The sequence below is a fragment of the Tenrec ecaudatus genome, chromosome X (assembly GCF_050624435.1).
Source record: "Tenrec ecaudatus isolate mTenEca1 chromosome X, mTenEca1.hap1, whole genome shotgun sequence".
NCBI lineage: Eukaryota > Metazoa > Chordata > Mammalia > Afrosoricida > Tenrecidae > Tenrec > Tenrec ecaudatus.
Window position 1 is genome coordinate 118,109,834 of NC_134548.1, and position 14,103 is coordinate 118,123,936.

Consider the following 14,103-nt stretch of genomic DNA (forward strand, 5'->3'; position numbering starts at 1 on the left):
GGCCCGATGTAGTCTTTCAGTGCTCTTTCTTAATGGGCAAAGCTGGTTAAACAGCAAGGAAAACCCATGTAATTATCTTGATGTGCCCGGCTCACGGGTCAGGGGTGGGTTTGATGAAACTCATGAGGAGCTGACCCACAAGCCCTGGGAAAAAATGTCCCTGCTTTTTCCCTCAGTCCGGCACTCAGCTAATCAGCCTGCACATCTCACTTCAAGATTTTCTCAGGAGACTGGCGTCAGAGCCCAAGGCATTCAGAAGGACTTTCCTCCTTATCTGTTGTTTTCTAAGTAAGGCAGGGACTAGGTGGAGAGGCCAAGGGCCAGGGAGGACTGGGGAGGGGCGAGGAGGAAATGGCATCCCCCCACGCTGGACACAGGGGCTGCAGCCTCCCCAGTGCATAATACTCAACTAGAAAATCCACTTGGCTATCAATGTGTAGGCTTCTGTACATGTCTGGGAAGCCACATGACTTCAACTTGATTTTGGAATGTTTCCCCCTCCCTGAGTGCTACTAGAGAAGACTTCTTTGTTTACTCAAGACAACTGTGTCTGCAGACAAGGGAGAGATTCCTCTTTAGGCTTAGTGGTAATGACACCAAGAGTCATCAAGATGCTTTGGGCACTAGCACGGTGCATGGATTTCTGAGAGGATCTGAGTCTGTCCATTTCCACTGCTCAATGCGAGGCCCTTTCTATAAATGAGGCCCTGTCAACAGCTTGTGGAAACTCCAGGTTATTGTCCTTAAAATACAAAAACTTGTAAATTGAGAATTTGAGTGAAGGTTGGTGGAGCAGATCATCCATTGTCTAGTTAACAATTCACACACAGCTTGACTCCTCTTCGTCAACAGTTCACACACAGTTTGCTTCATCTCATTCCCTTATCCGCCACCCCCCTTTGCCTGTGGTGTTCCCAGCCTCCACTCCTTCTCTCGCAGGCCTTCTGAACGTTGTTCCTTGCGCAAATGGTGCTCCCTTCCAGGTGTGTGCCCCTCCCCTAATTCGTGCCATTGTTCTCCTCAGAGGCCTATTGTTTGAAAGTGGAGTCCAAGGGTGAGTTCCCTTTCAGACCAGAAGGATAACTAAGGGCTACTCTCTTGAGTTCCCGTATCTTCCAATTCATCCCCCCCCCCCCAAGAACCTTCTGTAGCCTGCGTATTACACCATTTCTGCCCCACGCTTAGGATGTACACAATAAAATACCCACTAGTTCACGTCAGTATGTTAGTCAAACATTTTGTTCCTATACCTGTGCTTGCTGCTTCTTATGAGCCCCAACCAATTTCTGCATAGAAGATGGTGGGTTTTTATCTTGGTGAAGGTAACCAGACCACTTGAAGATCAAATGTCTGATTCTGCAGTAGCAGAACTGGCCTGCCCAACTTCAACAATTTCCATTTCTTTTCTACTTGACAGCTGAATGAAATGTGTGTTCTCACCAGACTGGTGCTGAATTTATCTCTGTGTTCCATTCAATCCGCAGCAAATTGATGCGGCTCCATAAATCATTTCTGATAATGAAACCTGATCTCCTTTTGAACATTATAGCAGGGGAAATGCATGTATTTAGTTTTAAAGGGTAACAATAAACTATTTCCTTGAAAAATCATTGGTGTGCAACTTGGAAAAACAAACAACTACATTGTGTGATTTTAAAGAGACATTGTTCTCACATCTTGCTTTTAAACAAACACGTACCCTCCACAGGGCCATTAAATAACAACAACAAAAATAAAACCACACACACCAGAATGCTACCCTAAAGAATTTTAAAGAGCTCTGTGACTGGCAATCCTGAGAAGCATGCACTTTTGAAAAAATATTGTGATGTCTTGAGATAAACAGAAAAGTTCTCAGTACTTTTGAAAATTCTACCTCTGGGCTTCTTGCGTCAATGGTTCCAGGAAAGTGACTATCCCGGGTCACTTTTGGTAGAGATAAGGAATGACGTTTTACCCTTTCCGGTGGGCGGGGGACTTACCCTGAGTGGATTTTCATTAAGGTAAGGGGGTTCGCCTTCTACCATTTCGATGGCCATAATCCCCAGAGACCAGATGTCAACTTTTGGTCCGTAAGCTTTTCGAGTTACCACCTCGGGTGCCATCCAATAGGGGGTTCCCACCATGGTGCTCCGTTTACTTTGCTCGGGGGTGATCTGGGCACAGAACCCAAAATCAGCTGTCGAGAAGAAATTCTCCATTAGAGATGGCTCAAATGAGTTCCCTCTTGTAACAGGTCATTTTCAGAGATGGCTCCACTTGCTCATGCCCGAGAATGAGCTTCCACAACCACCTCGGCTCACATCCTCTTGTGATCTAACCTGCCGGATGGCCCTGGCTTTAGAACTATGGGAAAGAACTGACTGGGGTGGCACTCCTGTTCCAGGTTCTCACTGGTCCATCAATCTTAAAGAATCTCTTTGTCAAATTAGACAGTTGTCATTGAGCCCTGAGTAGTCACCAGGCATTCCAAACTATGCAGTCCCCCTCTCCCCCAAACCCTGGTCATGATCTACAGGAAACACAGGGTTGGGGAAAAAAGCATCACTGGGTAATAACTGTGCTTTGAAATCAATCACTTTCGATAGCCATGATCTTCTCAAGGTTGACAGTACAAGAGTAGAAATTGCTTGCTAGTTCCTCAAGCAGCAACTGAGCGAAAATACCTACTTAGTTTAACAGAGCCGTCCATCCCGAGCAGAATATTGTCACTCTTTATGTCTCTATGGATCACTTGGTTCGAGTGCAAGAAATCCAAGGCTTGGAGGCACTGACGGGTCAGAAAAACAAGTTTGATTATAACACACACACACACACACACACACCAAAATATGTTTAATCCTGTGTTTCATTTCTAGGTACATTTTGATCAAGGGTCTGATTCCATTTTGTCTAATGCAATAGATTAATAAAGGCTTTAGGACCTCATTGAAATCACCTCACCACTTTTGCAATCAATGATGCTCCTTAGCATTCCACACACGAAGCTCCTGTGAAGTGCCTGTGAGGAGTAGGGCAGGAAAAGTGGTGGCCTAATGAGTAGTACTAATCACTAAGATAGTCTCATCCTTCGACGGAGTTATGTGGAGGATCAGATGCAGCTTGGCCTTAAATGTAGTAAGCTTTCAGCTTACAGACAACGATTTGAGTCAGTAGGTCTGGAGCGAGACACAGGAATCTGCATTTAAAACAAGTGCCCCAGATGTTTCTGGTGGATGGCCTGACAGACTCTGAGAACCACTCCCAGGCTATGAAGTAACTATGGACCCTTGTTTGGAAACGGCTCTGTATTGTAATACTAGAAGATGGAAACCACAGTCTCAGGGCAGCCTATTCTCCTGCAGGACCATAAGTTTGATTTATTGCAGGAAGAGAAAACATGTGTTTTATGGATATGCGTACGTGTTTGGGGAGGGGAAAGGAAGGAGAACAAGGAAGGAGGGGATGTAAGGGAACAATTTCATGTTATAAACACCAACGATAAGCAAAGGCTAGCTGAAAGGATTTGTTGTACTTGTTCCTCTCCCCCCAATGCCCCCATCATTGTTTTCAGTAGGTTGGAATTTCTACTTGTCTCTACAGCAAATCTCACTATGGCACAAGGGGTAGATAATAATGCACAATCTGAGACACCCATTTTAATACTCAAAAAATATATACATAATGCTAAAATACCCTTCATTTTGCTGGGGACTAGGTGGAGGGTGTGCCACCCTGTTATTAGAGAAGAAACCATACTCTCAGAGCCAATGAAGGGCTCTGAGGAATGTCCAGATTTAAATGGGAAAGCAATTCCTTTCCTTCTAGAAAATGCTGGGATTAGAATATGGTCCATATATTTGTCATGGCTCACACTGATTGCTCGTACAGGCAGCAGAAAATACCCTGTCCCATAAAAATCCCCTTAAATCAGAAAGACGTTCTTAGGCCAACATTACTGTTGTTCTATGTTCACCAGGATGAGATATGGTATCTCTTTAAAGGCATAACAGAATTCATCAAGTGATCCATAGAAAAACAACTAAAACAAACAAGGGGCGCGAGAGAGGAGAGCAGGGCATGGAATTAAAATGAGGATAGGCTCTTTATTTATTTTTTGCTAGAAAAGGGCTATTGTCACTTTGGTGTTGAAAGCAATCTGAGATCAAGAGCTGCCAATTTTTTTCTTTATTTTTTTAGTAATTAAATCATTTTATTGGGGGCTTGTACAACTCTCATCACAATCCACACGTACATCCATTGTGTCAAGCACTTTTGTACATTTGTTTCCCTCATCATTCTCAAAACATTTGCTTTCTACTTGAGCCCTTGGTATCAGCTCCTCATTTTCCCCTCCCTTCCCGCTCCCTGATGAACCATTGATAATTTATAAATTATTATTATTTTGTCATATCTTGCACCGTCTGACGTCTCCCTTCACCCACTTCTCCACTGTCCATCCCCCAGGGAGGAGGTTATATGTAGATCCTTGTCATCTGTTCCCCCTTTCTCCCTCACCGTCCCTCCACTCTCCCAGGAATCCAGGACAGATGAACCCCTCAGGACCAGTGGTGGCAGAGCTGCCCATTTTCATCGTCAGCTGGCAATAGTCTTAATTTCTTACCTCTCTGCAGACAGCTGCTATCTGTCCTTCATCCATACAGGTCTCTGTGACCACATCAGTCAGAGAGCCTCCAGCCAGGTATTCCATGACGACCCATAGTTCATCACCCACTAAGTAGCTATAACAAGAAGAGAAAAAAGTTTTTGACTTGGGTCTGAAAAAGGAGAAATCTCTTACATCCCCATTAAGAATGACAGTTGCAATTGGTTTGTGCATTTGTTCATAGTCAATAGCTAAGAAAATATTCATGGTGATGACCATGAGACAGATTACTTGACACCAGCAGAAGAGGAAAGGCAGTGGAAAATCAAAAGGTCATCTGATGGGAATGGCAAGTAGATATGACCGTGTGTAAAGGAGGGAAAAAATCAAAGAGGCATGTCATGGTAAAAGCTGTTGTGTGTTTTTTTAATGAACAGGAACAGGAAACAGCCCATGTGGCTAACTCCAGCCATGTCACTCACATCTTGAACCAGCCTATGATGTCTACATTTATAGGAGAGTGATTAACCTCTCAGCATAATTTTGGATTCCACTAAATGAATTAGTGAAATGTTTTCAGGGAGTGTTGAATCCAAACTCATGTTGGCACCCGAGTCACCATTCTTGGGCCTTTCTTCTGAGGAAGTCACTTGTGTCATGCCCATCCTCTTGCAGTTGTTTTTAAGGGGCACTGTCCAAAGTGATCAGACATGGAGACTGAGGTCTTCATAGCCATAAAATTCCGGCAGAGCAAACATGAGATTATTCACATCATTTGGGGACCATTGAAAGGAGTAAGGGGCCCCTGTTAGGCTGCTAACCACAAGGTCTGCTATTCAAACCCCACTAGCTGCTATGCAGAAGGACGAGGCTGTCTGCTTCTGTAAAGATTTATAGTCAGAGAACACTAAGGGTCACTGATTCCGAGAATCAACTCCACGGCAGTGGGTTGGTTTGCTTGTTGACTTCTAAAGGCACTTTAGCAGGATGACCACAAGACTCTGACCCCTGTTGATCAAGAGGGATGGATTACAATGTGCTGATGACCCCTGAGGTTAAATTCTGCTCTAAAGCCCACACTCACTTTCTAGCTTAGTGGAGGGGAACACCTGGCCTATGGGCCATACAGGGCCCGTGAAATCATCTACACCAGCTAATAGCACATTCTAGTCATCACATTAGGGCCGAGTCAGTGAAATGCTTGACCAAATATAACAAGCTAATTTTCAAATGGATAATTTTGAATGGCCCTCGAATGATGTTATAAATAACCAAACGACCTTTGACTGAAAAATGGCTCCCTGTCCCACTTCTAGCCAATGATTTGCCAAGGGCAGTGCCCGTTACATTCACCAGAAGAGACTGCCCTGACCTTGAGTGAGGAAGAGAGGCCTGGAGGCCAAATTATGAGGAGATTTCAAAAAGTTTGGGGGTGGGTGGGAAATCTGTTACCCTTTAGTTCCATTATTCCACAGCTTTTTTTGAAATGCCTTTCTTTCCAAGTACTTTATGTGATTCCTAAACTACACTTTAGGAAATTGTGATTCGGATGGTCAAACTGGACGGCCGCCCCACCCTTTCCTCCTCCCTCTCTATCAAGCAAGGGTTTACCTGACCCAGAACACACAAAGGAAGACCACATGTTCATCAAATTTGGAGACCATGTCATTGACTCTGCCCCACCCCCATCCTTGAATACACAGCACAGTGGAGCTAAACAAACACTTCTTCAAATTGAATGAGACAGATGTTAACCACCAAGTAAAGAGTTAGTGTGGTCCTTAAACATCTACTTATAATCCATTGTTAATACCACTGATGAAAGAGGCTTTAATTACCTGGTCTGGAAAGAGGCTTGAGATTAAAGTCTCTATTCCCTCCAGCGAGCGAGCTGTCAGTTAAGCACAACGCACCCATTAAAGCAAGGGCATGGCAGTCAGCCTGCAATACTTGGGCTCCCACACAAATACTTGAGTGAAAAATGAAATGTTCATACCATCACTGCCCTTGTCAATAGGCAAGGGCCTATGTCCTGCCATGGTGGAGCTCTCATCTGAAAAGAGATAACTACTCTAACTACTCATGGTATAGAACCAGTTCCAGAAAATGTGTTCCCTCAAGTGTTTTATGGGAGGCCACAGAGAAATGTGTGCAAGCTTAGCCACAGATCTGATACGCAACTACTTGGTAGCATTTTGGGAGATATTTGTTGAATGCACGTTAAGTGAATAAATGCCAAGTAGAAGATTTTGTCCAGGAAGTGGAGTGCTATCAAAAACAAACAATGTGAGTTAGCGAGAGGGGGAAGATGGCCGACAGGGACACCCGCATACTCTGAGAGCTCCTCCAAACAAAGCGGGATTGGCGACCAGGTAGCTGAATAGTAAGAGTCTGGTGAGTGAAATATCCCCCTGGGACAGCACCCCAGTCCTACCCCACGTATTTGTCCGGAGCAGGGGTCTAGGTGAAAGAGGACCGGACTAGTGGGACATCTCTGGCCACTAAGCTGCCGTGAGCTCACTGGCGACCGGCTTAGGCTCCATCCCCAAACCGGACGCCAGCCCAGAGCCACTTGCCTGCCCTGCCTACTCCAGCGGCCCACTCCCCACTCCCTATCGCGGATCCCCACTGGGAGAGAAGCTTTCCTCTCCCGCAGTTCCCCTCTCCCCGCAGGGCAGCGATCTGCCCTCGGGCCCACGTCCCTCCCTCCATTCATCCAAGCTCAGGGGAGCGGACCCGCGGATTGTCTGGCGACCCCCACGGGGGACCATCCACCCACCGCTGCCGCGGACCTCTCCACCTGCCCTCCGTGCGCTGGCCTCCCACCCCCGCCCGCCCCCGCCAGCCCCTGGCAGCCTAGCGCCAGCTCCACTCCTGGCGGGGACCCTGCGCTGAGCACTTCCCGCCAACAGGAGCCATAGCCCAACCCGCACCTGTCCTGGACCCTGAGCTTCCGCGGAGCGCCGCGCCCCGCGCTGCTGAGTCTGCCCACCAAGGGCCCCCCCCTGCGCAAGGCACAAGAGTAGGTGCCCTCCCCAGGGTGCTGAGGGGACCCCGGCAGCCGCGACTCTGAGCCTGAGCAGAAAAAGGGCGTCATTGCCCCCTGCGGTTTCGCGCCAAACCTCCTTTGCCGGTGCCATTACCCCCCCGCGGTTTCGCGCCAAAAGGGCGGAGAGCGAACACCATTGTTCCCTGCAGTGTCCCGCAGCTGCCTGTGCAGCTATCCAAGGGGCCTCCCCGCGTCCGCTCACAGCCCGGGCAGATCAAACACTCCACCTGCAGTGGAGCCTGGGTCTCGACTTTGCAGTCCCTGAGGAGCTGTCAGTGAGCTCCAGCCAGCTCTCACCACCTGGGGCCCTGTTGGGTCCCCAGTGCCAGCCCTAAGCCTGCCGCAGCCCGCCCCAGCCACCCCAGGAGACGGCACAGTGGCCTGAGCCTCCACACAATAAGGTTACTCCTGTCTCCCAGAAGCATGGGGCCTATTAAAGGATCAAGGAAAAATCAACAGACCACATCACTCCCAACAAAAAAATCAGAAAAACGAGGCACTTTAACAGACCTAACGTCACTCATAGAAGAAACAGATATAGATCAGCCACAAAAGGAAATCTTCAGAACTCTGCTTGCAGTAATACAGGAGCTAAGAGAAGCAAACCAAAATAAGGATGCAACGATAGAAGGGATGAAATGCACAATAGAGGGGATGAAGTCCACAATAGAGGGGATGAATACTATCCACCAAAAGGAACTGCAGAAACTAACAGAGGAGGTAGCAGAGGCCACACAAAAGGTCACAGAAGCTATATCTAGGCTTGAGGAGGCTGAGAACCGTATCAGTGAACTCGAGGACGCTCAAACCAAACGAAGCAAGCGAGAAAAACAATCAGATAGGAAAATTAAAGAAACAGAAGACAGCCTGAGATCAATGACAGATGCTATGAAGAGGAATAATATTCGAATAATCGGTCTACCGGAACACAACATAACACACAAATCGACCGCCAAGATAGCAAAGGAATTCCTGGAAGAAAATTTCCCCAACCTAACAAAGGAGAATCCGACTCTCATACAGGAAGCAGAGAGGACGCCGGCTAAGCTAAACACCAAGAAGAACACGCCAAGGCATATAATTGTAAAATTATCCAACTTAGAGGAAAAAGAGAAAATTCTACGAGCATCAAGAGAAAGGAAGACAGTCACATACAAAGGAGCGCAGGTAAGGGTATGCTCAGACTTATCAGCTGAAACCATGAAGAGGAGGAGAGAATGGAGCAGCATCTTCCAAATTCTGAAAGATAAAAATGCCTCCCCCAGAATCCTATACCCTGCCAAGTTATCCATTAAGATAGAGGGTAAGATAAGGGTCTTCCAGGACAAGGAAGAACTCAAAAAATATACTGCAAGTCACCCGACCCTGCAGAACATACTGGCTGACTCACTATGGCCAGAAGATCAAGCTCCAACTAGAACCTCCAGGAGACCACCATATAGCCCATCTCCATCTAGAAGCCAACATGCCAGCAACACGTACCAGGACAACACGGTCTCAGATGGAAAAGAGGACAGGATAGAAACCCTCCACTCAAACGCAGTACACTGATATGAAGGAAGATAGGCAAAGACCCAAAACACAAAACAGAATATGGCAACCATGAAGCCAGAGATTGTAATAATCACTTTGAATACAAATGGGCTCAATTCATATGTTAAAAGAAAGAGGCTGGAGGATTGGATTAGAAAATATAACCCATCAATCTGCTGCCTGCAAGAGACACACCTTAAGCAAGCAGACAAGCATATGCTGAGAATAAAGGGCTGGAAGAAAGTTTACCAAGCAAATGGTAACTCCAGGAAGGCAGGAGTGGCTATCTTAATCTCCGACAAAATGGATCTCAAGATCCAAAACATAAAAAGAGACAAAGAGGGACATTACATAATGCTCAAAGGCTCAGTAAACCAGGAAGCACTTAGCATACTGAATATTTACGCACCTAATAATGGTGCGGCAAATTTCGTCAAACAAACTATTAAAAAAATGACAGAAGAAATCACGGAAACAACAATAATAGTGGGGGACTTCAACACTCCACTATCAGAGAAAGACAGGTCACAGGGAAAGAAGCTCAGCAAAGAGGCCAGAGAGCTAAACAATGTAATTAGGCAACAGGGCCTGATAGACATCTATAGAGCCTTTCATCCAAAAGCAAAAGGTTTCACATTCTTCTCCAATCCACACGGATCTTTCTCAAGAATAGATCACATGCTGGGGCACAAGGCCAGCCTGAGTAAATTCAAACACATAGATATTATCCAGACGTCTTTCTCAGACCACCATGCCATAAAGCTGGAGATTAATAGGAGGGCACCCAGAAAAGCAAGGGTCACCAATTGGAGAATAAACAACGATCTCCTGCGACATGAATGGGTTAAGGTCCAGATCAGAGAGGATATCAGGAAATTTCTAGAAACTAATGAGAACGAGCATACAACATATCAAAACTTATGGGACACTGCAAAGGCAGTTATCAGAGGTAGCTTGATATCACTGAATGCATACATGAAAAAAGAAGAAAGGCGTATGACAGACATGTTAACACAAAACCTCCAACAACTAGAACAGAGTCAACAGAACTACCCCTCCAATAGCAAGAGAAAAGAAATAATAAAAATCAGGGCGGAGTTAAACCAGTGGGAAGACAAAAGAACAATGCAAAGGATTAACGCAACTAGAAGCTGGTTTTATGAACGAATTAATAAAATTGACACTCCCCTGGCAAAGCTTACCAAAGATAGAAAGGAACAATCATCAATAGCCAGGATAAGAGATGAATCGGGGGCAATAACAACAGACCCCAATGAGATAAAAAGGATAATCACAAAGTACTATGAAGGTTTGTATTCTAATGAATTCAGAAACCTGGAAGACATGGATAAATATTTAGAAAAACAATCTATCCCTAGATTATCTGAGACAGAGATCAAGAACCTCAACAAACCCATAGCGAAGGAAGAAATAGAGAGTGTCATCAAAAACCTACCAAGGAAAAAGGCCCCAGGGCCAGATGGCTACACAGCAGAATTTTACCAAACATTCAGGGAAGAGCTGACACCGATCCTCCACAAAGTATTCCAGAACATAGAAAAGAACGGCAAGCTCCCAAACTCATTTTACGAAGCCAGCATTACTTTGATACCCAAACAGGGAAAAGACCCCACAAGTGTAGAGAATTATAGACCAATATCTCTAATGAACATAGATGCAAAAATCCTTAACGAAATATTGGCCAATAGAATACAAAGGAACATCAAACATATCATTCACCACGACCAAGTAGGATTCATCCCAGCGATGCAGGGATGGTTTAACACCCGAAAATCCATCAATATCATACACCACATCGAGAAGAAAAAGGATAAAAACCATAGGATAATATCCATAGATGCAGAAAAAGCATTTGACAACATCCAGCATCCATTCCTAATCAAAACACTCATGAAGATAGGATTGGAAGGTAAGTTCCTCAAACTCATACAAGCTATCTATGAAAGACCAACAGCCAACATCATAGTCAATGGAGAAAAGACAAGAACAATACCACTGAAAAAGGGTACAAGACAAGGATGCCCCCTGTCCCCTCTTCTATTCAATATCGTTTTGGAGGTTCTGGCTAACAACATAAGACAGCGGAAGGACATCAAAGGGATCCAGTTGGGAGAGGAGGAGGTGAAACTATCGTTATTTGCAGATGACATGATCCTATACATTGAAGACCCCCAAAACTCCACAGTTGGAATACTTACAGCAATAGAGGAATACGGAAGGGTAGCAGGATACAAGATCAATAAACAGAAGTCGGTAGGGTTTCTATACACATCGGACAGGGCCATGGAAGAGGCGATTAAGAGGGAAGTACCCTTCACAGTAGCCAAGAACAAACTGAAATACCTAGGAATATACTTAACAAAAAATACTAAAGACCTATATAAGCATAATTATAAAACCCTATTACAGGAAACCAAAAGTGACCTTCACAAATGGATGAAGCTCCCCTGCTCAAGGTTAGGTAGGCTGAACATAGTAAAGATGACAGTTCTTCCTAAAGCACTCTACAAGTTCAATGCTATACCAATCCAATTACCATCAACCTTCTTCAAAGAATTGGAAAAACTGACCACCAACTTCATATGGAGAGGGAAGAAACCCAGAATTAGCAAAGAACTCCTCAAGAAGAAGGACACAATTGGAGGACTCGCCCTGCCTGATTTTAATGCCTACTACACAGCTACAGTGGTCAAAACAGCATGGTACTGGCACAATGATAGACACTCAGACCAGTGGAAAAGAATAGAAAGCCCAGGAGTAAAATCATCAGCATATAGACAACTGATCTTCGACAAGGGTCCCAAAAACGTCAAGTGGGAAGCAGATGCCCTCTTTAATAAGTGGTGCTGGAAACAATGGATATCCACATGTAGAAAGTTGAAACAAGACGTCTACCTCACCCCATGCACAAGAATACACTCAAGGTGGATCACAGATCTAGAAGTCAAACCCCAAACCATCAGGACCATTAAGGAAGGAATCGGGACTAATCTCAGAGCACTGGCCCAGGGAGCACATAGGCTCACTGCAACAGGGAAGGGGACACACACAGGTGATCTGGAAATCGACAAATGGGATCTAATAAGAATAAAACACCTGTGCACCTCGAAAGACTTTGCCAAGAGGGTGACAAGGCAACCCACAGACTGGGAGAAGATTTTTAGTAATGACACGTCAGACAAAGGGCTCATTACTAAAATCTACAACACCATCATGACCTGCAAAAAGAGGAAAACAGTTAACCCCCTAAGGAAGTGGGCAAAAGAAATGAGAAGAACTTTCACTAGAGAGGAGATCAATATGGCCAATAAATATATGAGAAAGTGCTCGAAGTCCCTTGCCATAAGAGAAATGCAAATCAAAACAACCATGAGATACCACCTAACACCCCTGAGGCTAGCCCAGATCAGTAAATCAGAGAGCAACAAGTGTTGGAGGGGCTGTGGTGAAATAGGAACCCTCCTCCACTGCTGGTGGTCGTGCAGATTTGTACAGACACTGTGGAAAGCAATCTGGCGATACCTAAAGAAAATGGAAATTGATCTACCTTACGACCCAGCCATCCCTCTACTGGGCATATACCCGGTTGAAGCAGCAAATAAAACACGACCAGTCATATGCGCTCCAATGTTTATTGCGGCACAATTCACAATAGCAAAGACTTGGAAACAGCCTAAGTTTCCATCGATAGACGAGTGGATTAGCAAACTTTGGCACATACACACAATGGAGTATTATGCAGCACTGAAAAGCACCGATGAGCACATGAAACACGTTACTTCATGGGAAGAGCTGGAAGGAATTATGCTAAGCGAGGTAAGCCAGTCCCAAAGGGACAGGTACAACATGAGTCCCCTGAGGTAAGTACAATCAGCATGACAGAAATGGGGCATTAATCCACCCAAGGGGAGGGTATTGTTTATATCTCCACAGGGAAAGTGGGACCAGACTTCAACCCAGTGTCGCAAGGTGTGAATGCATTATCCCGGCGTGGAGGACGGAACCGGTGGAGAGGTCTGGGAGGCAGGCCCCAGCACCATAAATTAAGTGGATTCCTGCCCCTCCCCCGAAAAGAACTTGTTCCAAAGGACGACATTGACTCTGCAGCTATGGGAGATGGTCATATTTGACCAGAGCACACGGGAGCAGATGAAGGGGCAGGAGGAGAGAGTGGAGCACAGCCTGGCCCACCAGGCCGTGATGATGATGTTCCTGAGTAGAGCAGCCAGTCCACAGAGAGAACAACATGGCTGGCCCTACGGTGAGACATGATGCCCCTCAGTGACTAAGGGCGATACAGGGGACAGCACCGGAGACACAGTGTGGGAATTGCACCTGACCTGATCCCACCACACCGAGGCAATGCACTGGGGGAGTGCAGCGGAACAGCAAGGGAATGGAGTGGCAAGGTCCCCAGGGAATGCTGAAAGTGGACTTTGGGGCCAGGGCGTGGTGCCCCAACAGACTGGACTGGAAAACGCTCCTAAGGGCCAGCAAAGATCCCTGAACTAACTACAAGCTTTTCTCTTGTGAACTGTTTTGTTCTGTTCTTTTTCAGTGGTTTGTTTTGGTTGTTTTGTTGTCTGGTTGTATACTGTTGCTTTGTGTTCCTCTGTCTAGTTTTCGTGCATGTTAGTGACTCCACAGGTCTGTCTGTATAGGACAGGCTGGATGAACTATCTGGATGAAAAACAACGGGACCGACAGTTCCGGGGGGACTTGGGGTGGGGGGTAGGGGGGGGCAAGGAAGTGGTGTTAACAAACCCAGGGACAAGGGAAAAACATGGGACCCCAAAGGGTAGAGAAGGGGGAGTGGCAGGCCTGATGGGAAATGATCAAGGGTAAGGTTGCTTAGAGAAGAGGTATACTCTAGCCCAGGTGGCAATGAAGCATGGTAGTAGGGCAGGAGGAAGGT

At 45.9% G+C, this 14,103-nt stretch overlaps 1 protein-coding gene across 4 annotated transcripts in view; it reads right to left on the reverse strand.

The window, feature by feature from the left end:
- PAK3 (p21 (RAC1) activated kinase 3) overlaps positions 1-14,103 on the reverse strand; it is a 333,228-nt gene that overhangs the window by 19,803 nt on the left and 299,322 nt on the right. For all 4 annotated transcript variants that reach the window (XM_075538540.1, XM_075538538.1, XM_075538541.1 and 1 more), the window contains 3 exons: positions 4,604-4,721; positions 2,671-2,770; positions 1,983-2,179 (listed from right to left, as the gene is read on the reverse strand). In XM_075538540.1, coding sequence (XP_075394655.1) covers positions 1,983-2,179; positions 2,671-2,770; positions 4,604-4,721 — 415 coding nt within the window. The remainder of the gene's footprint in view (positions 1-1,982; positions 2,180-2,670; positions 2,771-4,603; positions 4,722-14,103) is intronic.